Below are 25,812 nucleotides of genomic sequence, written 5' to 3'. Positions count from 1 at the left end.
CAAAGGAACATCCCAATCTTCTTTTATTCTTCGCCTTTGCATTTTATAACTTAAAAGAAACAGAAGAAAACTGCGCGCCGCAAGAAAATTTAGACCTACAGCAAACAATGAGAGAGTAAGTCTTTACCGTTTAAGTTAACAGTAAATGGGCAGTAACAATATAGTGATATTTTTAATGAAATTATACTTGTGTCTTGTTTCAGTGTCTCACTGCTGTAGGGAAGGAGGAAAATCTACCCTTTTACAGCCATCCTCCCAACCCCAGAGTAATTTGCAACATTTCTGTATCTCAGAATGTTACTACCGCTCAGCATTTTATTTAGGAGAGTTTAATCCATCCAGGGAGTTTAAATAGGATTACTCCTGTAAGAAAGGGATGGGGATTTTGAAAGTAACGGATTATCCCAGTGGAGGGCTGGTGTAACATCGAGGGTAGGGGGCGGGAGTGGAGGGTGACCAGTCAGTGTTGAGCAATGAGGACATAAATCTGGATTCTGAATCAAGGTGTACTGGACGTTGCCTGGGGTGGGAACGGTTAAAGATGGCCCTGGCCCTTCGGACCCAGGATGGGAGTTAGTGAATGTTTCATCCTCTTAAAAAAGCCTCCCCTCAAATAGCCAGTTGGTAGGTCAGAAAGGTTATCCAGTAGCACGTTACTCTGTTCATTTTCTTTTTGTCATCACTGAGTCTTGGGTCAACCCCACCTACGCTCTGTCTAGGAGGAATTAACTGAAAGGAGCAAAACCCCGTTCGGGTCTCAGCGGCAAGAAGAGCCAAACGCACCCCGCCCCGCGTTAGCAGCTGGAGGGAATCTCCCCGAACAGCCTGCTCCCTCCTCGCCACAATCTTCCCTCCCGCGAGAACTTCTGGAACGTAGATGGGCCTAGTTTTACAGATAAGGCCCAGCCCGCTGCGGATACGAGGCGGAGCCGGGAGTGTTGCACTTCCTCGTAGGGTTCTTGTTAAAGTTAACAGAGCCGATTAAAGTGCAAAGCACACGGTTTGGAACAATGTAAGGGCTCAATAAACAGTCTTTATTATTATCAGTATCATCAGCCCATTAGTTATAACGGGGGTGAAAAAAAATCAACGGAGAACCGGAAAGGTCCGCAATAGGGGCGGGAGGCGGGGACCTGGAATTGAGGAGGGGGTGGCGGGAGAGAGCCCACACCAGCAGCCAATCCAGCTGTCCCGGGGAGGAAGAGGAGGAGCCAGGGCCGCCCCCGGGACCGCACTGCTCAGTCCCGCGCCGCGCGCGTGAACCCGCGCCGCGCCTCCACCCCGCGCGTGGTCGCTGCTCCTTCCCAGCGCAGACATGGCCTCAGGTGCTACTCCCGCGGCCGTGAAGGTGAGATCAGCCGTCCCGGCTGTCGTCCGCTCTGCCCTGTACTCTTTCGCTGCCGCCCGGTGGGAGTGCGCTTCTGGGCCGTGAGTCCAGCTTGTGAGCCCCCGCCGCGACGGGGAGGGTCTGTGGCTGGTTAGCCCCGGGGTGAGGGAGAGCGAATGATTGCCAAGCTGTGCCCCCAACCTCTGGTCTCAGATGCACCCGCAGGGCGGGGGCAAGCTCTTCCGAGAAGGGCAGCGGGCGTGGCTGCGCTAGCGCCCCACCTTTCCCGAGCGCCACTCCTTTCTGGGCAGATGGTCTGGTCGGGAGTAACGGGTGTGCCAGCCAGGTGAGTGGACCCCCGCAACTGCTGAGACAGCCCCTTCGTGCCCTGCTCTACTCAGTGCTTCCGCTCTGACTTGGCTCTTTGCCCGTGACCCACGTGGGATAACTGCTTGCTTGCTCTTTTGCAAGCTTCCGGCTTTTTTTCTCTCCTAAACGTGGGCCTTCTCTGTCCTGAAGTTATCCCCCTGCAGCGCAATGCTTTGGGGAGACTTTTACAACACCGAAATGGAGTACAGGAGTACTGGGCCGTTCCCTGTTTGGAGGCCTCAGGCCTTAAACTGCTTTTTGGCAACCTTGAAAGTTAGAGATCAGTTTCCTTGTGCCCTCAGTCCTCAGAAGTCTCCGTACAAGGGATCATTGTACGGGGGCAGTGGAGTTTTACCCGGAGGAGAGCACAAATTCCGAGGATTGCAGCGAGTTTCCCTGGGACTTTTAAGCACTTCTTCCTAGTTGGTGCTTGGGGGAGAGAGAGTTAGAATTACAGTCCACAAAATAAATTGTTGATAAAACTCAAGATACCTTCCAGGCAGCTTATGACTGGCCAAGAACTGTTAATTTGTTTGGCTTTAGAAATTCTGGCCAATGGGATAGAAAGGTCCATCACCTTCAAGTCTCTCTCTTGATTCCGCGTTTTGTGTCCAGTTCTGCCTGGAGAAGGCGGATCTCTGGTCTGTGTGTCCTCAGCCAGAGTGATTAGTTCAGTAGACCCTTGCAGCTCTTAGTGAGACACATGATAAGAGAGACTGGGGTGGAAAGAGTTGCAGTCATACTTAGATACCAATTTTCTTCTATTTTGAAAAGAATCTTGCATTAAATATTTGTTGACTGCTCTTACCAGTCACGGAAGACAAAGCAGAATTTTTATGACGCTCTTTTGTAAGAGTGAGTGAGTTCCTTAGGTGCCCGTCTATAAATCGGGAACTTTACTGCACGGTTTTCTGGGACTTAGAATTGTATTGTTTGTCTAGCACATAGTTGAAACTTACTAAATAGTAGTGCTTTTAAGTGGAGGAGCTGAGATTAATTTTGAATCTTTTCTCCAACAATTAAATTATTTGTAGGCCCCAGCTTTCAGTGGGCAAGAGGGAACTATTACCTTTCCAAGAATACACTTAGTGACATTAAAAATAAAGAGGGGTGGTATTTAAAACACTCTCACTTTAATCTGGTTTGGCATTCTCCCTGCCACAGTTTCCCTGTAAAATTAGTGCAGTGCATTTAAGTGCAGAATGGGCACTGTGATTAGAGCAGTGATGTAAATATTGCATGATATATATTTTTTTTCCTTGGCGAGCTGCTGAATATAAAATTAGTATCGGCCTGCCTGCTTATTTCTCTCTTTGGGGTTAGGTGACAATTTTGTTCTTGCAAATCCTTGATTCCAACACCATCTCCCACAGACTGCTGAGGCAACATCCTATATAGAAAAATTGAGATGTCAGTGTCCAGAGCAAAATAAGCTAATGAAAACTGTATGCTATCCCCAGATCATAGGATGAAAAGTTAGAATGTTCTGTAAGACTGTGTAATCACACAAACCATTTTGGGGACATAAACCTGAGGCGAAGAAAGATCACCTAAGGAGCCCAGAATTACACAGCTGGACCTGGATAATGACAGAACTGGCCTCAAGCCTGGCATTCCATCAACTAGACGTGAGCCATTTCTGAAATATGACATGTGGTCCCTGTGCCCCATTTAATTCTGTTGACAAAGAGGTGTGCAGCCTTAAGGAAGAGGGAGTGTGGAGTGTGTGCATAAAATACCCACTGGATGCTCTCCTGTAGTGTTAATAACAGCCATTGTCTAGTAGGACCTCAGGGAGACATCCTCCAGTAGCAGCCATGGGCAAGTGGTAGGTTTGACTGCACAGAGAACCCAGCCGGTCTTTGGCATTCTGGAGGGCTCCTTTAATGGGCCACGGCTACCCTAGGCAGCAGCCCAGCTTTTAACTCTGAATGATGAAAATAAGTCTTGTTAATCATGGTTGCTATGACAAAGAGAAGATATGGTCCCATCAAAACAGTATTAAGGGGGTTGGAGAACAGGCCTTTGAACTTCTCTTTTTTGCTGGCTGGGAGTGGTTGGCAAAGGCCTTCACAGTGAAACTTCTTGAATGACCTTCAGAAACCAGGAGACAACCCTAAGGCCCCAACTGGACACCAGATGACCAGTGAGCATTTTTTACCTAGAGACACAATGCCATTTGGGGAGGACAATTCCTCCCTTAGGACTGCCCTGAGCATTGCAGGACATAGAACATATCCTTGGTTTCCCCTTCGCACGAAACGCTGGTGGCACTCTTCCCCCATCAGTGTGGCAGCCTGAAAATACCCCCATGGGTTTCCACACACCTCATCTCATCCCCTAGGAGGGCCAGTTCACACTTGGCTGAGGAGTCTTGGTTTAAATCCCTGAGAGAGAGACTGCCTGGTGAGGGGACAGAGAAGCAGCCAGGTTTTCTCTCCTGAGCAGCAGAGAAAAACTAAGGGATAAGGGGCTTCTTTGTTATTGCTTCAAGGAAGTTTACTATGATTTTATTTTTGCTGGATTTGGGAGCGTGTACAGAAACAGTGACAGATGTTAATGCACTGTATCACTTGATTCTCATAGTCGTACAGATTGAGGAAAGATCTTACCCTTATAGGGGCAGATGGGGAAACAGGTACTAGAAATCTTTGTGGGGAATGGACCTTGAGTCCTCCATTGGTATTCTAGTCTGTGCTGCACAAGCATCTCAAGCAGCGATTTTCAAAGCCTGTGCTACATCTGCCGCCTCCCGGGAGTTTGTTAGAAGTGCAGATTCTTGGGCCCCACCCCAGTCCTGCTGAATCTGAAATGGGGGTGGGGAGAAGCAAACTGGGTTTTAAAGAGCCTCAGTATATTCAAGTGTCACTGAAGTGTGATAGCTGTTGACCAGGGAGCTTTGAAAAGGCCGGGCACCTGCATTTTTAACAGGCTCCTCTAACAATTACAACAAACTGGATGTAGTCACTTAACAGTTCTAGAGGTCAGAAGTCCAGAATGAGTCCTGTGGGGCCAAAATCACAGTGTTAGTAGGGAAGGTCCTCTTGGAGGACCTAAGGGAGAATGTTTCCTTGCCTTTTCCAGCTACTGGAGATCACCAGCGGTGCGTGGCTCAAGGCCCTGCTCACATTGCCTTTTCTCCCCCTGCTTCCTTTGTCACATCGCCTTCTTCCTCCTTGGACCTTATGAGGACCTTTATGATTACATTAGGGCCCACCCAGATAATCCAGGATAATCTCATCTCAAAATCATTAACGTAGTCTCAGAAGGTAACATTTAGAGGTTCTGGTAATTAGGATGCAGACGGGCTCTCCTGCAGGAGCCATTTTTCAGCCTGTGACACTCAACTAACCCAGATTTTAAAAATTAATGATCTAGGCCCTACAGCAAGGATGCCCAATTCTGGCTACGCCCCAGAACCACCTGAGGTGCTGTAAGAAGGGAAAAATGCCTTGCCCAATTAGAATCTCTGGAGTCTGGGCCCTGGGCTTCGGTACTGAAGGCTCCCCTGGGGATTCCAGTATCCAGCAGCTGACCCAGGAGGAGCACCAGGGAGAATCCTGCGTTTCTCCACAAACAGTGGAGAGCGCTGTAGAATAAAATAAGCTCTGAGGAAAATCCTCCTCTGAAATGACCATTTCAGGAGGTGGACTGTATCCTCAAGAGTGTCTACCCATCAGAATAATCCCTTGACTTTGCTAGGGGAGGCTGGTTAAACAAAGGCCACCGACATTCTGAACCTGCTATTATTTCTGGCCAAAATGTAGTGTTAACTTACTTGTTAGCTGGGGCTGCCATAACAAAGTACCACAGACTGGGCGGCGTAAGCAACAAGAAATTTGTCTCCTCACAATTCTGGAGGCCAGAAGTCCAATATCTTCCTTCTGCATACCTGTGTCCTAGTCTCTTCTTGTAAGGTCAACAGTCTTAATGGATTAGCACTACCAACCCAACAAGACTTCATTTAACTTGAATTACCTCTTCACACACCCTATTTCCAAAAAAAGTCAAATTCTGCTCAACACTGCTAATCATCAAATGCAAATCAAAAACCACAATGAAGTACCATCTCACACCTGTCGGAAATGACTATCATCAAGTAACAAATGTTGGTGAGGATGTGGAGAAAAGGGAACCCTAGTACACTGTTCCACTGCTGTGTACACATCTGAAGAAAACAAAAACACTAATTCTAAAAGATACATGAACCTCAGTGTTCACAGAATCACTATTTACAATAGCCAAGACATAGAAGCAGCCTAAGTGCCCATCAACAGATGAATGGATAAGAAATGGTGTGATGTGTGTGTGTGTATAAATATAAATATAAAATGTGTACAAATGTATATACACATACACACACACAGTGGAATATTACCCAACTATAAAAAATGAATTTCTGCAATTTACAATAAAATGGATAGACCTAGAAAATATGAGGCTTAGTGAAATAAGTCAGAGAAATACAAATTCTCTATTTACCACTTCAATGTGGAATCTAAAAAATAAAACAAATGAATGTCTATAACAAAACAGAAGTAGACTCATAGAGAATAAACTAGTGGTTACCAGTGGGGAGAGAGAAAGGGGTGGGGCAAGACGGGTATGAGATTAAGAGATATCAATGACTACGTGTAAAATAAAAAAGCAACAAGGATACATTGTACAGCACAAAGAAATATAGCCATTATTTTGTAATAACTTTAAATGGAGTATAATCTATGAAAATATTGAATTGCTCTGTTATACACCTGAAACTAATATAATGTAAAACAGCTGTACTTCAATCAAAAACAGAAGTCAAATTCTGAAGTATTGGGGGTTAGAACTTCAACATATGGATCTGAGGGGCACAACTGAGCCCACAGCCGTCACCTACAAGGGTGGCATACAGAGAAGGGTTTCCTGGCAGAGAGGGAGCCACCAGCTGTCTCTGGACCGTACTGCAAGTTCTGATCAGGCCTCCAAGACATTTGGCCATTCTCTCTCCATGCAACTAGCCTTCCAAGATTTTGCAAGGCTCTGGGAGGCCTCAAAGCTAATTTAGCCCAACAAAAGGAGAGCGTCTGTCTGCCGCACTTGCCAAACTTGTCAACGGTGACCAGAGCTGAAGGACTAAAATTTTCAAAGCAGAGACTGCTGGCATCTGGAGCTCTGGCCGTTTCACCTTATGAGTTGAGGAACTCAGAGGCATCTCCATGGCAGGAGCTAGTCTTACTTGCTCGGGGTTACGGTGTTCTGAGAGTGCTGTCATGAAGTGCTAGATTCCTTCATGTCGTGCATCCAGGCCTCAAAGTAATGGGGAGTGGTTCCTGAAGCCATGTGGGGTATGTGAAATCTGTGGCATAGCACCAGGGGAAGTGGACCCTTTCAGCATAGCTAGAAGTAACCATTCAGGTCAGCTAAGCCAGCATTCGGATAAAATGCTTTCAAACCGTCTCTTCTTTTTGAGGAGACTGACTTGGTGGTCTGCAGGTGCAAAAGTATGGGATGAAGCAACTGTGGAAATCTGGCAATGACCTTGATTGAGTAGGGGGTCCCTATTTCAGAACTTTATCTTGTGTAACGAAGTGCTGCCTGGGGAGAACTGGCCCCGAAGTTCCATCTCAGACCCTGAATACATTTCCTGAGCAGTCTAGGATTGCCTGGACTGAGGGCATTGCCTCTGGCCCAGGAGGCCTGGTTCGGATACATGAGGTCGTGGATGGAGAGCCCCTCCCTCCAGGGTGGTTCACTCAGGTTCCCAGAGTTGCTGCTTTCATGTCTGTCCTGGGACCTTGATCCAGAATTTGAATTCTGAGCATCAGTTTATTCATAACATGGAGACAATAAATTTCTAATAGGGTGTGTGATGTTATCAAGGATTACAGGGGATACTGTACATCATAGTGGTTGAGTGTGAAAGACCTGTGTTCCTATCCCAGCGTTGTGCTTTATAATTTGCTGTTTGGACAAATTTCTTAATTTTTGTCTCTTTCCTCTTTTGTAAAATGGTTGTTACACTGTAGGACCTAACTTACAGAGTAGTTGTGAAGACTGAATGAGGTAAGGGCACTGAAGCACTTGGCATAGTGCCAGTGACATCTAAATGCACAGACACAGTTAATCACCACGGCAGATATTGAGCTGACCCCTGAATTTGGAAACTGGAGGGGATGACAGAACTACGCCATTGGTGCTTGGGATTCCATCCTAGTTATACTTCACTGTGGAGCCAGCAGGTGGCGACATTGCCACATCTTGGTGCTGCTGGCCTCTAGCTGCGGCAAAAAAAAAAAAAAAAAAAAAAAAAAAAAAAAGCCAGTTCCCTGGTGTGGCAGTACTCAGTTGCTACACTTGTCCTGTATCCCTTGCAAGATGAGGGTTTCCATAAACAACTAGAGCCAGTTTGACTGGACAGGCTCTCCTGCAGATAATTCTAGCGCCAGAGACCACATTCTGGTCTTTCGATGAGCTGTGACAACTCTTGCTTTCACGCCCAGTACGAAATATTCCTCACTGAGGGTTGAGTTACCAGCCACCTAATGCAGGGTCATTATGAAGCCAGGGTGGTGTGGACTGAAGCTTGGGGCTGATGAGGATGGGCTCAAGGGCACTGAACTTCAACAAGGCCCCAGTTAGCATTTCTTATTCACTGCTGTGATGCTGGGCTAGCTTGCCCACAACAGAGAGTGGTTTCAAAACCAAGTCAGGCTTGTTTCACATATACGAGTCTGAGTCCAGTGTTGAATCCAGAATGGGAGAGGCCATGACCCAGGGAATAGTCAGAAACAGCCAAGTCAAAGTGGTAGAACTTAAAGAAAAAGACAAACAAACGAAAGTTTCCATGACTAGCAGAATCCCAATTTCAGAGGGTAATTTCAGAGTCAGCAACTTAGTTCGGCAGTCTGAGGTGATGACAAGGGCAAGACAGTTCATTACGTGTGCACACACACACCTGTTATGATATGTGGTGCTTCAGAGTTACATGAAATGGATAAAATGGAGCAGCCACTGCAGAAAGGGTTGGGATTCATTAAATAGTGAGATTTTTAAGATTTCTCCTGAAGTGGAAAGATTTAAACACACTGACTTCAGTGAACACTTCTGTTGATCTGAAAACTGAAATATTGGTTAGTCTTTACCTATGATGTTTTAAGTTGTAACAAAGCAGGAGAAAAATGTTGGGTTGGAGTAGATATGTAACCTGCTGTGGTTTCAACAATGTACCACAAGGTGGCAGCAACTCCAAAAACTTGTTTAACCACTTAAGTTATGGGGATGCTTTCAAAGTTTTAAATTACATAATCTGCAGTTCTTTGTAAAAGTTTCAATTGCTCTTTTTCTTATTTTGTTGATTTTTTTCCCTAGGAAATAGAGCCAGAGAGGTAACTATTTTCCCATATATTAATATAAATCAACTGTGTAACCTGATCTGGAAATATTTAATTCACATGTTCAGTTAATTCTTAACTTTGGAATTTTTTTCTCAAGGAGCTACTTTCATTGAGTAGAAAATTCTACTCAAGCAACAACTGATTTAAAGCTTTTCATTGAAAAAAATGCTCAGGTGACTTTTCATTGGGTTTCTAATAGAGTCATCTCTGTAGTCTGCTGGTGACAATTTTAAGTAATATTTTTCCTTTAAGAAGTATCAACCCACAAAAACCTTCCTAATGATTTCAGTTATATAATGTTTAGTTAACATATTTAGTTGTCTTTGTAACTGTTTTTGTTCATGTGTCTTAATCATCAAATCAGAGTAACTCTAAAGGGTAATACCAGGTCATTTTAACTCAGATTAATCCCTGAAGACAAGGACAGTTAAGTTACTCTCTGAAAAATGCAATACAACACTTGAAATGTGCGAATTTGTTTTTTTGGAGGGATATTATTTTTAAAATTTTTAAATTTTTGCTGGGGGAGGTAATTAGGTTTATTTATTTAAATGGAGGTACTGGGAATTGAACCCATGACCTCCTGCATGCTAAGCATGCACTCTACCACAGAGCTATACCCACCCCCCTGAGCTGTGCTAATTTGTTATTCAAATAGCAAAAATGTGGTAGAGTCCAAAAAAGGTGACTCATGCTTTGGTTACTTCTGGAACATAGAAGGCCTTCGAATATTTGTGGGATGAATGATTGCTTTTCAGTAATATTCAGATTTTTAAAAATAACCAGTGTTTAGGAATGGAGAAGAACATGTGAGTATGAATAAACAAATTTGCTTAAAATAATGATTTTGTTTCTAATGAAAAATGATCAAGTGTGGTATCTTTTTATTGTCTCCTCTAGATTGGAATAATTGGTGGGACAGGCCTGGATGATCCAGAAATCTTAGAAGGAAGAACTGAAAAATATGTGGATACTCCATTTGGCAAGGTTAATATCCAGTTAGTGGAGACATACTAGCTTTCTCCTTGCTGGCCTAATTTTTAAGTTAAAAAAGTTTTTTTAAATTGCTTTTGTCTTGGCAGTGCAGGGCTGCCTGCCCCAGGCTGAGAGGGGGACAAGAGTTCTGTCATAGGGTTCCACCACCTGAAACAGTGTCCCCAAGGATGCCCTGGACTTGACTGTACTGAGAATGTAACTTTTATATATGTGCAAATAACTTGCTAGTTTATATCCCTAGATGCCACACACTCATTTGAGACATAGCAACTGTACTCTTAAGATCTCTGCATTCAAATCAGCTTCTAATTTGGGGCCTGTCGGTCATACCATAATCTTTAACAAATGGGAGGAAATGTCAAAGTGGCCTTTTCTTAGTGAGCCCTGGCCCACAGGGGAATTTCTTGGAGTTCGAGAACACAATTGCATAACCGAGTTGGAAATAAAACACTCCTCCTTTTCTATGAAAAGGAAGCTATTCTCCCAACACTTGTGTCATCCAGCTGGGAAGGGTGTCTGCCTTCCCTTAATTCTGTCTGGCAAATTCCAAACTTTGTGATTCCTCTGATCCTCCTGAAGATCCCTGCATCTGGCAATCCCAACCAAACCCTTCCTCTCAGCCAAGTCCTTAGATCTGACCTCATGTCCTCCAAGCCCAGCTGTCCATGTTTTCTTAACCTCCTAGGTGCTCAGGACATTTCCCTCCATTACTTGTGGTCATCCCATGGCCATCTAAGACCTGGTTAACACAGCACATGGTTCCAGCGCTGAGTTCTTAAATTCCTTGACAGTGGACTGCTATTCTTTTTGCATTTCACTCTCACACCTGTTCTTGAACCTGCCCAACACCGTTGACAAGTCTGGTGTGACCAGTCTGGCATCAGTCTCCAGGGTGCTGCTACAAATAGGTCTCACTGAATGGCACCTACCCACGCACTGTCTAGGTCTCACAGACCTCTGTGCTGGCAGAGGCCTCCGTAGGTATCGAGGGATGAAGCTGACTGATCAAATCTAGATTCTTTTACTCTAAAATATATCTTCAAACCCCAAGTTTCCATGAATCCTACTACAGTTGAACAATTGAAATGGAAGCTTTTTGATGGTTTCTATATATGTTTTCAAATCACTGAGTTGTAACCATTTTTCATTATCTGCAGCCTTCTGATGCCTTAATTTTGGGGAAGATAAAGAATGTTGATTGCGTCCTCCTTGCAAGGTAAGGTATTCCAAGCTTTTTCAATGTTAACTATCAAGGAGAATCTAAATTTAACTTAAATTTTGGAAAGAGTAATGAATGATGCTGGTATGAGTTATTAATGTGTTGGAGCCAGACTGTCTGAGTCATCTTTAAATCACTTATGGTTTTGGGGTAAGTTTATTGACTTTGGAGATTGAAGATCTTGTCCATCCCCCACTCAGGTTGGGAAAGTGGAAAGTGTTTAGAACAATCCCATGAGCGATACGATCATTTGACTAAAATTTAAGCTCTGCTTTCAGTTTTAGCTACAAGAGGAAATGTTTTCTTCTGTTCTTTTTTGTCTTTCATCTTCTAATTAACAAGATCAAGAAAAACTGCTTCATTCATGACCCCTTGTGTAGTAACACTTCTAGACTTGTGGGGAGTGGGTTTCAGGTCCCTGAAGTGGGTTCCCGGGGGTGTCTGCATCCTTCCTTGACAAGTCTCGTCCTGTTCCATGAAGAAAGGAGGCAAGCTGTTTCATCACAGTTAGAAATTAGTCAAGACTGCCTGTATTAGATTTCTATTGCTGCATAACAAATGACCACAAATTTAGCATCTTAAAACAGAATACATTATCTCAGTTTCCTAGTGACTGAAGTGTGGGCTGAGTCCTCTTCAGGGTCACAAAAGGTATATTTAACAGCTTATTTGCATCTGGGGCTCCATGTCCTCGTTCCAGCTCACGCGTAGTTGGCAGAACTTGGTTCCTCAGGGTTGAAGGATTGAGACCTTCAGCTCTTAGAGGCTGTGTCCCCTGCTGTGTGGCCATCCTTATGGGCAGTTCACAAGATAGCAGCCTGCTCTCCAAGGCCAGCAGGAGGGTCTCCAGTCATGCTGGCAGGTGGGGCCTGACCGTGGGAGTGACTCCCAGCACTTCCACTGTATTCTATTGTTTGGAAGCATCTCAGGTCCACCCACAGTTGAGGAGGCAGGAATTATGCAATGCATGGAAATGAGGACCACCTTGGGGTCTGTACGCCACACTGTTTTTTGAAACGGAAGTGGCTTTGCTTAATCCAGTAAAACTAAATTTTAGTTCTAAATGGTCATACGGGGTTGATTGCGGGTAACCTTCTTTGTTGGTCTGTGGTCATTGCTAGAGAAATGCTTAACTTTTTCCAGGCTCTAAGAGAAAACAGCTGGTGTTGTGGCCCCACGGTGAAGGCTTTATACTCCTACCTGAATGGGAAGCCTGCAGCTTCAGGCATCCATGGGGGGCTTGTAACATATCCCCCACGGAAAAGTGGGGACTGTGGGCATTCATGGGACCTTCCCCCTCTGAGAGGTCATCTAGAACTTGGGGTAAAAACCCTGATATGCTATGCTTATCTCCAGTTATGTACAGATTATTTTGGTATTTTTAGTAATGCTGTTGGTGGTCATTTGGTGATATAATTCAAAATATAAGGATGGGGTGATACAAGGGATAGCGAATAACAACCTTAAGGAGCAGGTTTTTATTCATTTTACAGGTGAAAAAAAATCGGGCTGAGAGAGCTGAGTGACTTTGATGAGGTCACACAGCTAGTAAGTGGCAGAGCCAGGATTTGAACCCAGGCAGTTTTACTTCAGACCCCAAACTTTTAATCAGCATTGCACAGTATAATTTTTGTGTGTTCAGCTACTTCCTTGAAAGCCTGCTTCTGCATCATCACATGTGAAGACCACTGGACTCTTGCCACTTAGCCTTTCTGTGGTAGAACATTACCTTTGATGTTTGTACTTTCTCAAACAGCTGAGGATAATTTTAACTCTTTGTGAAGTATTGCTTATAAGTAATAAGTATACCCTCTAATGTGTGAATTTTAAAAATAATTTTAGAATTTGTGTTCCCTTTACTGGCTGTTTACTGGCATTGTGGGTGGTGTGGGGGAGAGAGAGGGTGTTGTGGAGGGGGGTGTTAAATACTCAGTTTTTTGTCCAACAACTTGAACTACTCTCATGGCAAGTCCAGTTTTAGGTACCAGCAAGGAAGACAGACGCTAGTAGGAAAGATGGACACTGAGAAGGAAATACAAAGTTTGAGTGGCCGACAGGTGCCAGAAAGAAAAATAAGGTCAGAGGATAGTGACGTGACACAGATGCAGTGGTCACGGAAAACACCTCCGTGAGGAGGCGACAGCCTGAGCAGGAGTGAGTGCAGCTGAGCAGCGAGGCCAGTGAGCCTAAGCAGGGGTGGGAAGGGACGTTGCCATTTGTAGGCTGGGCCCAGGTGACACGAGGGCCATGGTAAGGTGTTCAGGTTGTATGTGAAGTGTGACAGGAAATAAATCACTGGTGGCTGTATCAGTCTGCTAGAGCTGCCATAACAAAGTACCACAGATTTGTTTCCTCACAGTCCTGGAGACAGAGGTCCAGGACCAAGGTCACCAGGGTTGGTTCCTTCTGAGTGCGGGAGGGAAGGATCTGTTCCAGGCCCCTCTCTGGCTTGTAGAAGGCCGTCCTCCCCCTCTGTACATTCTTCCCTGTGTGTCTGTGTCCAGATCTCCTCTTACAAGGACACCATTCATGCTGGATTAGGACCCACCCTAATAACCTTATTTTAACTTAATTACCTCATCAAATAACCTTATTTAACCTTAATTATCTGTCCCCAAAGACAGTCACATTTGGGTGTATTGGGGCTAGGATTTCAACATATGCATGTGGCGAGGACACACGTTTCAGCCCCTCATAGCAGTGATGCGTAAGGTGATCTGTTCTTGGATGTCAACATAAACAACTGGGAAATGCAGTATTTTAAATGTTTCATTAACTTATTTGGGTGGTCAGGCAAAAAAGAATAGGGAGATTAAACTGGAAACTTGTTTCTGTTTCCATTTTGTGTGCTCCTTCATTGGCACCTCTTGTTTGCTGTGTCGTGGCTATGTGAGCCCTGATGCCTCAGATTCTGGGGTGTCTAGTGGCCCACAGGATGGACATGGCAGGTCTTCCTGGAGAGTGAATCTGAGTAAGCTGTTGCCCACTGCTGATAGGAGAACAGAAGGTGGACTGTAAAGTGAGCTTGCACTTTAAAACCAAACCGTTTACACTTGATGTAGGCTCTTGTTGCCCGACCTGTCCTCATTCTTCCTCTGCCAAAGAAAGCACTTTGGTGGAAAGGGCTGGAAGGCACTGCTATAAGTAAGTTTTCTTTTCCAACAGTATTAAAATGCCCTGCTCACTCCTCTACTGTGTTTACTCTCCTTCTTTAGGCATGGGAGGCAGCATACCATCATGCCTTCAAAAGTCAACTATCAGGCGAACATCTGGGCCCTGAAGGAGGAGGGCTGTACACACGTCATAGTGACCACAGCCTGTGGTTCCCTGAGGGAAGAGATCCAGCCCGGCGATATCGTCATTATCGACCAGTTCATCGACAGGTAGGCTGCCATCTAGGATGCTTCAGGGTCTTGTGAGATCATTCCCAGCTCAAAGGGACAATGTGTGGGGACTTGGCGCAGAGGAGGAACAGGCCCACAGACATGTTTTACTGTAGGAGTTTTTAAATATATACAAAATAAAATCATCATCATAAACTCAAGTTCCTAATTCACGGCACCTACATTTATCAGTTTGTAATTTTAAAAGATATGAACTCTTTAAAAAAAACAAATTACTTAATATTTCCTAGTATTAGATGCCTAAGCAGTGTTCTCTTTTTCCCTACTGTCTCATAGACTTTTTTTTAATAATTGGTTTGTTCAGATGGGGGTCCATGGGAGGTCCACGCATTAATAAGCTTTTTTGTCCAGAGGTTTTCACCCCTCCCCCCCCTTTTTTCTCCTATGGAGTTTCCCCACATGCTGGATTTTACTGATTGCATCCTTAAGTGTCATTTAGTGTCTTCCTCTATCCCCTGTGTTTACTGTAAACCAGTGCTTAACTCTGGAGGCCTGATCAGAATCAGGTTTGAATTCTTGGCAGGAACCTTTCTGCATCATTCAAGAGGCACGTAATGTCTGGTTGTCTGTCCTGTCGTTTCATGTTGTTACTATCAATAGTTGGTTCAGGAGCTAGGGATTTTTTTTGTTACTTAAATTGAGCAAGGAATATATAATGTTCCTTTACTAAAATATTTAACAATAATGGACTGCTAAGATCCTGGGCTCTCTCTGCATTTAGAAGTAGCTGAACAATCACAAGATAGTGAGAGGCCTCCTAAGGTCCCATCTGCATGCTGTGCCTCCTCCATCCCTGGTGGAGGTACCTTCCTCCTGGGATGCTCTGGATGGAGACAGCGACTGCACTCTGCTACCTGAGGCAGAGTGGTGGGGAGAAGGACCACAGGGAGTAAACTACTTGGTGGCTCCCACCAAACTCCCGCATCCAGTCGCCCAGACCATCGCCTTAGTCCATCGTGCTCTTCCCTCTGTTAGCTCTGAGCTCACTGTTCTCCACGCCTCTCCTACCTCTTCTGTTATGGAAGGAAGGTTTATTCAGTCCTGTTCTGTGTGTCTTCTGCCTTTCAGGGGTTTATTATAATCTAGTCCATCAGAACCACTCTTGATTGTTTCCTGATGAATTGAAGCTATTAGCTTGAACCAAGCCCACTGTGTAAGTTAGAAACGGTTGTATATTAGTCATTTCTTGTGGTTCAGTCTAATAAATAATAAGCATCAACTAAAATCATTACATGCCCCTCATCAGTTTTCCACACCTGACTCTAATATATATATATATGATTTCATCTTCCCCTCAAGAATGTAAATCATGTGAGGGCAAGGACGCCATCTGTCCTGCATGCCACTTTATCCCCAACACGCACAACACTACCTGGCCCGTGGCTGCTCAATCAGTATTTTTTGAGTGATTGAATGAACATGATCCTTCAAAGGGAAAGGAGGGCTAGAGTTAGTCTTTAGGGTACACTCGATCAAAATCTCTGTGGGTGTCAAAGTCCATGACTTAAGAAAATGGGTGTAATGTGGTTGTTTAATAATGCAATACATATACACACACACACACAAATGAACTTATTTACAAAACAGAAACAGACTCACATAGAAAACAAACTTATGGTTACCAGAGGGGGAAGGTGATGGGAAAGGATAAATTGGGAGTTCAACATTTGCAGATACTAACTAATACATATATAATAGATAAACAAGTTTATACTGTATAGCACAGGGAATCATATTCAATATCTTGTAACCTATGGTGAAGAATATGAGAATGAATGTATGTATGTTCCTATGTGACTGAAGTATTGTGCTGTACAGCAGAAATTGATACAATATTGTAAACTGACTGTACTTCAATAAAAATATATTTAAAAAGTTAATGCAATACAAAGAAATTCAGAATGGTCTGGATTTATAAAGTATCACTGAAGATACTAGAGAGAAGAGTCTGGCTTGGCTACTAAGCCTGGGATTAATTTGTTACTTAAGTGGTGTAACTGTACACTGTTGCATTTCCTAAATCTTTTTCTCACATGTAGTAAATGTAGACATTTCACATGCCAGCTCTTTCAAGAAAGGAGTTGGAGCAGAAAGATGGAGAATAGAAAAGAGAACAGGTGTTGCCATCAGATCTAGTTTCATTCTATTCTGGCACTTCTTAGCTGTGTAAACTTAAAAATCTTTTGGTATCTGTTTTCTTTTATAAATGCTGTATGGATAACCTGCCTCCTCAGTCTTGCCATGGGAGTTCCAAGTCCCTAGCAGGTGCCTTTTATGGGATCTCGCACGTGTTACCTGCCCGATAAAAGGTGCCTTTACTGTGAGCATGACATGTTGGCTGGAGGGGTCTACTCGTTAACACTTCTTGGTAACAACAGAAGAAAAGATCTGTGGAAAGGAGGATCCCCCTAAGAAAATATCATTTAGAATGAAATCTCAAATTTTATGTCCATTACACACTGTAACAATGTTTTTGATGTTAGATAAGATAGTAAAGCTAATTTTACCTATTTCTTTTTTACTTTTTGACATAGCTGCTAGAAAATTTAAAATTGTATGTATGACGTGCATTATAATCGCTGTTGGTGAACATCTTCTAAGTGGCACTGCTGCTGGTTGCGCTACATGCTTTCTGTTAACCAGGCTTGAGCATGTACATGATTCACCGGGAGTATGTTTGAATGTCTTAAAGGAGAGGAGAATCAGAACTTTTTCCTTGTCATAATGCCCCGTGTGTGGTGTACTGAGAGCACTTTTTATTTTGACAGAGTAAATCTTGGTGTGTTGAGGCAGGTATACCTCTATCCCCAGTTAGTCCTGTGGTCGGGCAGGAATGGTGAGCTGGAGGCTGTGCTGTCTGTAGTCTGAGTACCCAGAGCCTCAGCCCGTTTGATAGAATTGCAACATTCTGCAGGGCTGGCTCTGGCTAGTGGACTAAAGCTGTGGGCGCGAGAGCATTGGATTAGAAGATTTTATCTTGGCTCTGTTTGGCCTCAGGAAGATCACTTTACCTATGTGGCCTTTGGTCCTGTCTTCAAGATTACAGGTTGAACTCCATCACTTAAGCTCTTTTTCCTTGTACTATCCATGGATTCTTCTCCAGGGACTGATCTGGAAACACGTATTTGCCTACTGCTGTAACTTTGCCAGTCCATCATCTTAGAAAAAAAAAATCCTCATCCTAAAGTAGTCTTCCAAGGCCAGAGAGATTGTTTTAATCTCCCTAACATACATTTGTAATAAAAAATCAAAAGGGAATAGTATGGCTATTCTTATTTAACAGATGGCAGACCTGAAGCATCTTGCTTTTCTCTGCCCTCGATGCCCAGAATAGGGGGAAAACACCCACCTGGCCTATCAACCATGCCATGCAAACCTTAGAGGTCATTGAGATTTAAGAGTGACAGGTAGCTCTGAGTTTTATAAGTGTTTTTAAAATCATAGATTTCTGTACTCTAAAAAGGAAAAATGCCCTTAAAGGAGTCTTGACAGTCTGGAAGCTTTTTTAAGAATATAAGATCACTCTCTTCTGAAAATCATTTGGTTTGCTCCTACTACAGTCCAGCCTGTGAAAACTTGAAATCCTGGGCATGCGAGAAGGGAATCCTTGGGTGTGACTGACCTGGAGAAATCAGGACAGCAGACAGGTGGGGAAGGGAGTGGTTCCGAGTATTTTGGGGTGTGGTCAGTCCTTGCATCTGTTTCTCAGACATGCAAGGAAATAACCTTCACTAATATTCAAAGTGAAAATAATCTCTCATTTGTGATTAGGGCAGCTGTAGAAAGGAAAATGTATGTGGATCTCAAACTTAACTGCCTAAAGAACATGTTGTCTTGTTATTTTCCTGTGTGTGTTGCACAGTGACAAGCTTCCTAACTCTTGTCCTGGGCCCCATGGGCAATGTTCTTCACAAAACAAACCTGACTTGCTCATTGGATTCTGCTGTTACGTCCCTTTCTGGTAATGGAAGCACCTCTCTCCTTTGAGCCCAGGAGGATCAGTGACAGGTGTTTGATGAGGCTGGATCCTCCTGCTTGTGGCTTGGTGAGACCCCCATATAAGACTATTCAATTTCTGAGACAAGACTTAGAGAAATTTAGAGGCATGGCTGTGCATTTACTTGGCTTTGTTTTGTTTCTGCTTTTCAGCCTTGAGGCTGAAGGCATAACCATCTCTCGCATCCCACACCTAACCCACTTCTAAAGCCTGACTTTAACGATGCACTATAAAGTGGAGTGTAGAACTGACTTGAAATGAGATTTTTGCCATTAGACCAAGCAAGACTGTTTCCCACTGGTTGCCTTTTTCAAAACAGGAGGCATTCTGTTGTCTCTCTCTGTTTTCCTTCTGTTATACATACCCTCCACTGTCGACCCAGTTGCCGTTAGATGCTCCTACAAATCCATGTGTCTGTGAAGGGGGAGCTGGTTATATGGCCTCTCTTTCACCCCAAACTACTAACTGTCCATGGTCCATGCCACGGAAGACGCACATGGGCAGGGGGTTCCAGCAGTTTCCACACATGACCTTTCTCTTCACCATCAATCCTGATTATCATCATTGAAGGGAATTCAGTTCACCGTATTTACTATTCATGTACTAAAGAACAGTTAGATCTGTAAAGTGTTTGGAAAGATGTCCATGTTACATTAAGTTAAAAAAAAAAATAAAAGATGCAGACCAGAACTATCTCAAGGTGAGGCTAGATAACATATCCCTAAGGACAAGGATAAGACTGTTTCATTTTATTAGTGGCCCATATCAGGAATGTTTAAGGGTTTTTTTTAACAATGAGAAAAATACGACCAAAAAATTAAAATTAAAAAAAAGCAGAATGTAATTCCTAATGCCAGTTGTTTTCTGCAAAATGCTGTCAACACGTTGGCCTGAGGCCCCCGGTTAGGTTCTGCTTGAAGAGTGTGGTAGAAGCAGCCCCAGCTTGGAAGTGAGGACATCTAAAATTGTTCCCTGGCTCTGCCCCCAAATTCCTGTGTCACTTAGTGTCCTCATCTGCCTAATGAGGGTGTTGGACTGATAGAGTTCTGATGTCCGCCCTATTTTCTCGCTAGAATCGAGAGAGGGTGGGGGTCGGGTGAGCTCTGGCTGGTGATGCATGCTTAATCATCAGGAAAGTCCCACTCTAACCACCGCAGTGAGGGATTATGTCAGTCTGTTTCCCTCTCCCAAAGACAGAGCCCTGCCTTGGGCTTCCCCCACCGTGTCACGGCTCCAAGTTCTTACCCACCCTTGGAAGGACAAGCCCAGGAAGTTGAGCTGTGTGGATTCGTATCAATAGAAATGGAGGTTTATGATAAAGAATTGTACAGGAAGCTCCTTCTCTCGTTCCTGTCAGGACTGTTCTCTCACAGCTTCCTGCCCATATCCGTAGCTCTTGATTGAGAATGTTGCCTCTTTACAAGAAAACAGATGCTGTTAGGATAAACTTACCATCTTCCTGCCTCTTCCCTTTCCCCAGCTACTTGCATCCCTGTTCTTTTGTTGTCATCTTGCTGCCTATAGTGTCCTTGAAGTAGGGGCAGCTACTCCCTGTGTGAGGTTAACTCTTCTTGTGTTCACTCTGCAATCTAATCCTGTTAATCTCCTCACCTTATATCCTTACTGTAATTAAAAAATGCTTATAAGCTCCCAGTGTTTGAGTTCCTACCAGGTGCCACAAGTCAGTTAACCCTATTTACTGCATATAAGGATAGTTCCCCCAGCTTATAGTCGAAGGAACTTAAGCTCAAAAATACTGGTCATTTGCTAGTAAGTGGGACCTATAGGGTTTGAATTTGGGTTCATTTCCAAAGCCTATGACCTCAACCACCCCTGACACATGGACGTACAGCTTCCACCCTCCCCTCAGAGATGCATTTTGCTCCTAGATCAGGACAAGGTCCCAAAGATAGCTCACACTTTGTAATTCAAGATTAAATTATCCCCCTTGGTTGTCTTCTAGCCCCGCACCTTCCCTAGCCTCGAGCTCCCTCTTCTTCACTTGGAAAGTTGCTAAGTTGGTAGTATCACACTGCCATCTAGCCAGTGATCTGCGATCGTTGCTGCGGATCTGTCACCCCTACATCCAGTCTCCAAGTCATGCCCACATGTGCCTTGAATCCACCCCATCATCTCTCAACACTGCCCTTATCTGGGTTAGTTCTTAAAATGTTTACTTCTCCCATCTTGACGCCCCTCAAAGCTGGTTTCCATACTACTCACTGGAAATATAACAGAAAGGAAGACACAGTTACAAGAGTGCTGGAAACACAAGCCCAAATATCTGCTACGCTCTGAAAAAGTCTGCCCCGGAATCTGTAACTGAGCAGTGATGAGCACCAGCTCATATGCAGACTTCTGAGTTAGAGGCACAGTCTGGGGAGAAGGGGTGTCTCTGCAGGAGACCTCAGCTCCTCAGCTCTTCTGTAATTTGATGTAATATTTTTCCTTTTTCCCTTTTGTCTTTGATGGTGATTTTTGATGTGTATTTAAAACTGTCATGTCCCCTTTGTGGTGGTTTCTTCCATTGCTTTTGTGCTTTGCATCCATATTCAGTTCCGTCTCCCCAGAGAAATGTTAGTGTTTATTATCTGGTCACCTCTGGTCTTTTGAATGTAAAGTCAAGTTATTTCTGGATAATTCTGAAGGGAAAGAAAATACTGAGTTCTTCCCACCTGTGAGATGGTATTAGGCCCTGGATAATTAACATGCACATTCCTATTGCTGGTAAAGATGATTAGAACCCTAATAAAAGGCAACCTGACCCATAACTGAAGTTTAAAATATTCATTCCTTTCCAACCAGCCTTCCCCTTTTGCAGTTTGCAATCCTAAGAATAAACACACTAAATGGTGCATTTTTCTAGACACACGTGCCAGGGTGTGTGCATTCATTTCCTGAGTGCACAGCCTAAGGCAGTGGTCAAACAACCATCCTGTGGGATGGCATGAAGCTGTAAATAAGGATTTGTTAATGTTAATACATTAATACTCTGTGGTGGAAACAAAGCTGCTAGTCTTTACTGTTCCTGGTACTGCTAGCTATCACTGCACTAGGAGGCCTCCCTTACATACCTTATTATCCCCTTTTACAGATTATAAAACCGAGGCCCACACAGATTGTTAGTCACTACTTGTGTGAGAGCTGGGATTTTACCCTTGTACTACTGCTCCATTTAGCAAGACCTCATGAAAAATAGAAAACAAGAGGGGAAAACTATGTTACCTATTTATTGAGCAGTTTTGCTTCGTTAGCATATAAGCATGAATTTTTTTCTCTTCCTTTCCTTCGGCATCAGTTAGGGGCACTCATTAGATAAACTGTTTGGATAGCTTTGAAGTGATGTGGGTAGAATCATTTCCCCAACACCATGCTCCTTATGAGTGGCCGTTTGGCTCCGCTCTGCCAGTAAATTAAGTGCCTTCTGTTTCTGCGTGCTGAGGCTTGTGGACGTGTGCCATGCTCTAAAACCACCTTGGAGGTATGAGGCTTCTGCTGTGAGACAGGTGTTTTCCCTCATCTGGTTTGCGATTCAGAGGAAAAATACTAATAGATGGCTGTCGCTGGCCCGATTCAAGAGTCTTGATCCAGAAAGAACCAACCGGTCAGTCTTTGGGCTTTCTTCCTCTGCTGTGTCTGAAAGTGCCCAGTGTTCACTCCTTGACTGTCCTGAACTCATTTCTCTTGCCAGTGCACAGAGTAACTTTGTCAGCTTCACTCTTCTTGGATAGTTTGTACCCTAACTTTTCTCAGCACATATCGCTGTTTTGGGAGTACGCTGATTTGAGCCCCATGCACGTCACGCTCTGAGGCTGGCAGACAAAAAGTATAGAAGTAGATATTCCATGGATGGTAGTTACTAGGGCCGAGCATTTACTCACGCGTTCTCATTTAGTCTTCACGTTGACAGTGTAAGTTAGGTGGTAAAAGACTGATACAGCCTGAGGTGCAGGGAGGTCAGAGTGACTTTCCCAGAGGCACAGACAGCAAGTGAGTGGTGAAGCCAGCAGATAAGGCAGTTCCTGAAGTCTGTTTCCAATGGGTGCCCCAGCTTATGGGTGCTGAAATTAGCAGTCCCCTTGCCTTGCTAGGAGGGTTCACTGACTGAAACACGAGTTGGGTACAGACTTTTGCATCAGATCCCTTGTTAAATCATGTGAGCACATGTATTAGCTTCCTATTGCTGCTGTAACAAATTACCACAAACTAAGTGGCTTAAGCAGCACAAGTGTATTATCTGATTCTGCAGGTTAGGAGTCTAACATGGATGTCACTGGGCCATAATCGGGGTGTCAGCAGGGCTGCATTCCCTTCTGGAGACGCTTTCCTTGCTCTTTGCTCCCTGCATTCCTTGGCTTGTGAGCCTCTTCCATCTTCAAAGCTGGCAGTGGCAGGTTGAGTCCTTTGCATCACTCTGACACTGACTCTTCTGCCTCCCTCTTCCGCATGTCAGGGATCCCGGGGTGACACTGGGCCCACCTGGGGCCAGATGAATCCAGAATAGTCAAAGTCCATCCAGTTAACAACCTTAATTCCATCTGCCATGTAAAGTCACATTTTCATAGGTTCTGGGCATTGTGATGTGGATACTCGGTCGGATACCCGCCACCATGTGCCATTTTCACAGCTTGGTGGGACAGAGGCCACTACCCCTACACGCTCTCGTCCTTGGGTCTAGGTTGCTTCCGGGAGGCGTGTGATCCTTCCCATTCTTCTTGGCCCCAAGCTGGAACACAGATCCAGCCAGTTGGGCATTGTCTAAGGCTAATTCTGTCCTACAGCCCAGGAATTCAGTTCTCTCTTGATGGAAGAAAAAACAGATTCCATTAAGGGCCCCTTTTTCCTCAGGGAAAGGTGCTCACCTGGGCACTGCTGCAGATATCAAGAAAACCTGCAGGTGTTTTCTGCTGATCTGCTCCATATGCTTGTTTCTGCTGCACCTCCATCCATCTGTAATGTGACTTGTGTGAATACTGTGCGGGATGCTGGCTCTGTTCCCACAGTGGTCCTCAGGGCAACAGGAGCAGCAGCACATTACAACAGTTATCTATCCCCAGATGCACACATTTGATAAACTAAATGGAGGTGCTATTGCATCAGTCTATTGGGATGAGGATGGTTTTTGCGGCCCTGTTTTCATATTTAAACAAGGTGTAAGTGTGGACGTTGCTAATAACCTTATGAATAAAGAACTCGGGTAAGTGAAGTAATTTGCTTAAGATGACACAAAAAATCAGTAAGATTCAGATCCAGGTACAAAACAGCATTTCCTATATCCTCTCCAAATCCCTTAGAAAACTCCACATGAGGGTGAACTGCTATTCTCTTTATAGAAGAGCTCTTTTGACTGGAAATTGGGAGCGAACAGGCAGGAATCCCTGTCAGTGCAGCCTCAATCAGGTAACGGTCCTGTGGAACGTTCCTGGCAAGTTTATTCCTGGCTTCTTGCTGAGTTGTAGAGGCTTTCACTTCTCTGATAAAAACCCTCAGAGGAAGGATAGGAGATCTTAAAATTACACTTATTTTCATTTTGGACTTTCCCTTGGGTGGTATCCCTCATCACTTCACCTGCAGTGGTAAATCCCTTTGTTCTTGGTCTGAATTTCATGCAGCATAATCATGCTTCATCATTTTATTGCTGTATAGGAGTATATATAGTGATTTAAGATTAGATCATGACTTTTCCTTGAACATGCTGATATTTGAGTTAGTTGTGCAAAACATCACAAAGAGGCAGACAGGCTGTAGGAAGAGGTGTTTCTCACCAGCCCCTCCCCAGATCTTAATGGTATAACCCTGAAACCATTAGAAATACTGGTATGACAGTCCCCAATTCTTCCTCAGGGCTACCCCTCCTACAACGTTGGGTGCTCTGAGGCCCCATTCTCAGCTACAGCTTCTCCTCGGTGCTGACTCCCAATTCTGTCTCTAGCCCAGACCTCACTTCTGAGCTGCTGTGGGATATCTGGACATCGTAACTCACTTAATCCTCATAACACTCATAAATGGGTGGGTGAACACTATATTTTGAAGTATACTTTGTATACTTCAAAATGAAGTATAGTTCAAAATGAAGAAACAAAAAGATACAGCAGTTTGCTATAATCCTCAGAGGGAGTAGTTAGGGAGCTTTGTTTAAAGAGAAAAATGTAAAATATTCCACTTGAGAGGGAATTAAAACTGTAGGCAGTGTTGCATGTATATAGCATAACATAAAACGTAAGTATTAGTTATTCCTTAAGGTAAATGTTCAGAACAGAGAGAGGAGTGATTAGGCAAAGAAGAGGTGGAGACAGAAGAGAGGGACAGAGATAAGCTGGGACTGTTGATGCACAGATGCCTGTTGATGCACAGATGCCTGTTGGGTTCTAACCACTGAAGGGTTTTGTGGCCCTGTTTTTGGTTGTAAATGGGATTGTTGCTAATACTTGACTCACTGAAGGCTGAAACCAAGCCAGAGCTGTGATACGTGGCACCATTTTATTGGTCAATTTTACAAAAAGAGAAAAGCCTGTTTACACAGGCTGGAACAGTCATTTGACCTGTTCTTCAACCCAAACTGGAATTGCCTGGGGATTAACTTAGCCTTTCCTTTAAGACACATATGACAAGGCATTGGGAGGAGCACTGACTGGGTTTTCATTGTTTCTGAGCTCTTGAGGCCTCATCTCTGAGCAGAGTGGCTTTGGCGCCAGCTGGTGTCACTGTTGACTGTGTGACAGGGAGGAAGTAACAGTTTAACTTTGGTAGGTGGGCATGCCAGCTGTGCAAACTGAACCAGTATATTTCTCCATGCTGTTCCCTACCCTCCCACCCCCAGAAGTAGACATGAAGTGATGTACCTTCCACTGTTGGTCTCCTTTGCCTCACCCCCCTCTTCTCTCCCCTCTCTAGGAAAATGAGGACTCTTTCCTATATTACTCATGAGTTCAAGTTTAGAACACTATAATGGACATAGAAAGTGCTTTATTCTGAAAACTTTGGGTGAGAAATTGCTGAGTGACTTGGCAGTGGGTTAATTTTAGCATCTCTTTTGTGGATTCAAAAATATTTTACCAAAAGTTGAACACTAGAACTTTTATGAGACTTCAGAATTAATTATAGTGGGTAGTGGAACAAGCTAA

The 25,812-nt window shown here is 44.1% G+C and overlaps 1 protein-coding gene and 1 long non-coding RNA gene across 2 annotated transcripts in view; one reads left to right on the top strand and one right to left on the bottom strand.

Moving 5' to 3' along the window:
- Positions 1-25,812, bottom strand: part of LOC140695999 (uncharacterized) — a 140,254-nt gene that overhangs the window by 49,611 nt on the left and 64,831 nt on the right. The gene's annotated exons all lie outside the window — the stretch shown is intronic.
- Positions 1,189-25,812, top strand: part of MTAP (methylthioadenosine phosphorylase) — a 36,596-nt gene continuing 11,972 nt past the window's right edge. Inside the window, exons 1-4 of the mRNA XM_072959310.1 lie at positions 1,189-1,348; positions 9,973-10,059; positions 11,226-11,284; positions 14,503-14,670. Coding sequence (XP_072815411.1) covers positions 1,316-1,348; positions 9,973-10,059; positions 11,226-11,284; positions 14,503-14,670 — 347 coding nt within the window. The 5' untranslated portion in view covers positions 1,189-1,315. The remainder of the gene's footprint in view (positions 1,349-9,972; positions 10,060-11,225; positions 11,285-14,502; positions 14,671-25,812) is intronic.

Source organism: Vicugna pacos, chromosome 4 (assembly GCF_048564905.1).
Source record: "Vicugna pacos chromosome 4, VicPac4, whole genome shotgun sequence".
NCBI classification, from domain to species: domain Eukaryota; kingdom Metazoa; phylum Chordata; class Mammalia; order Artiodactyla; family Camelidae; genus Vicugna; species Vicugna pacos.
The sequence above is the reverse complement of the archived record's forward strand: the minus strand, read 5'-3'. Positions and strand labels throughout refer to the sequence as shown.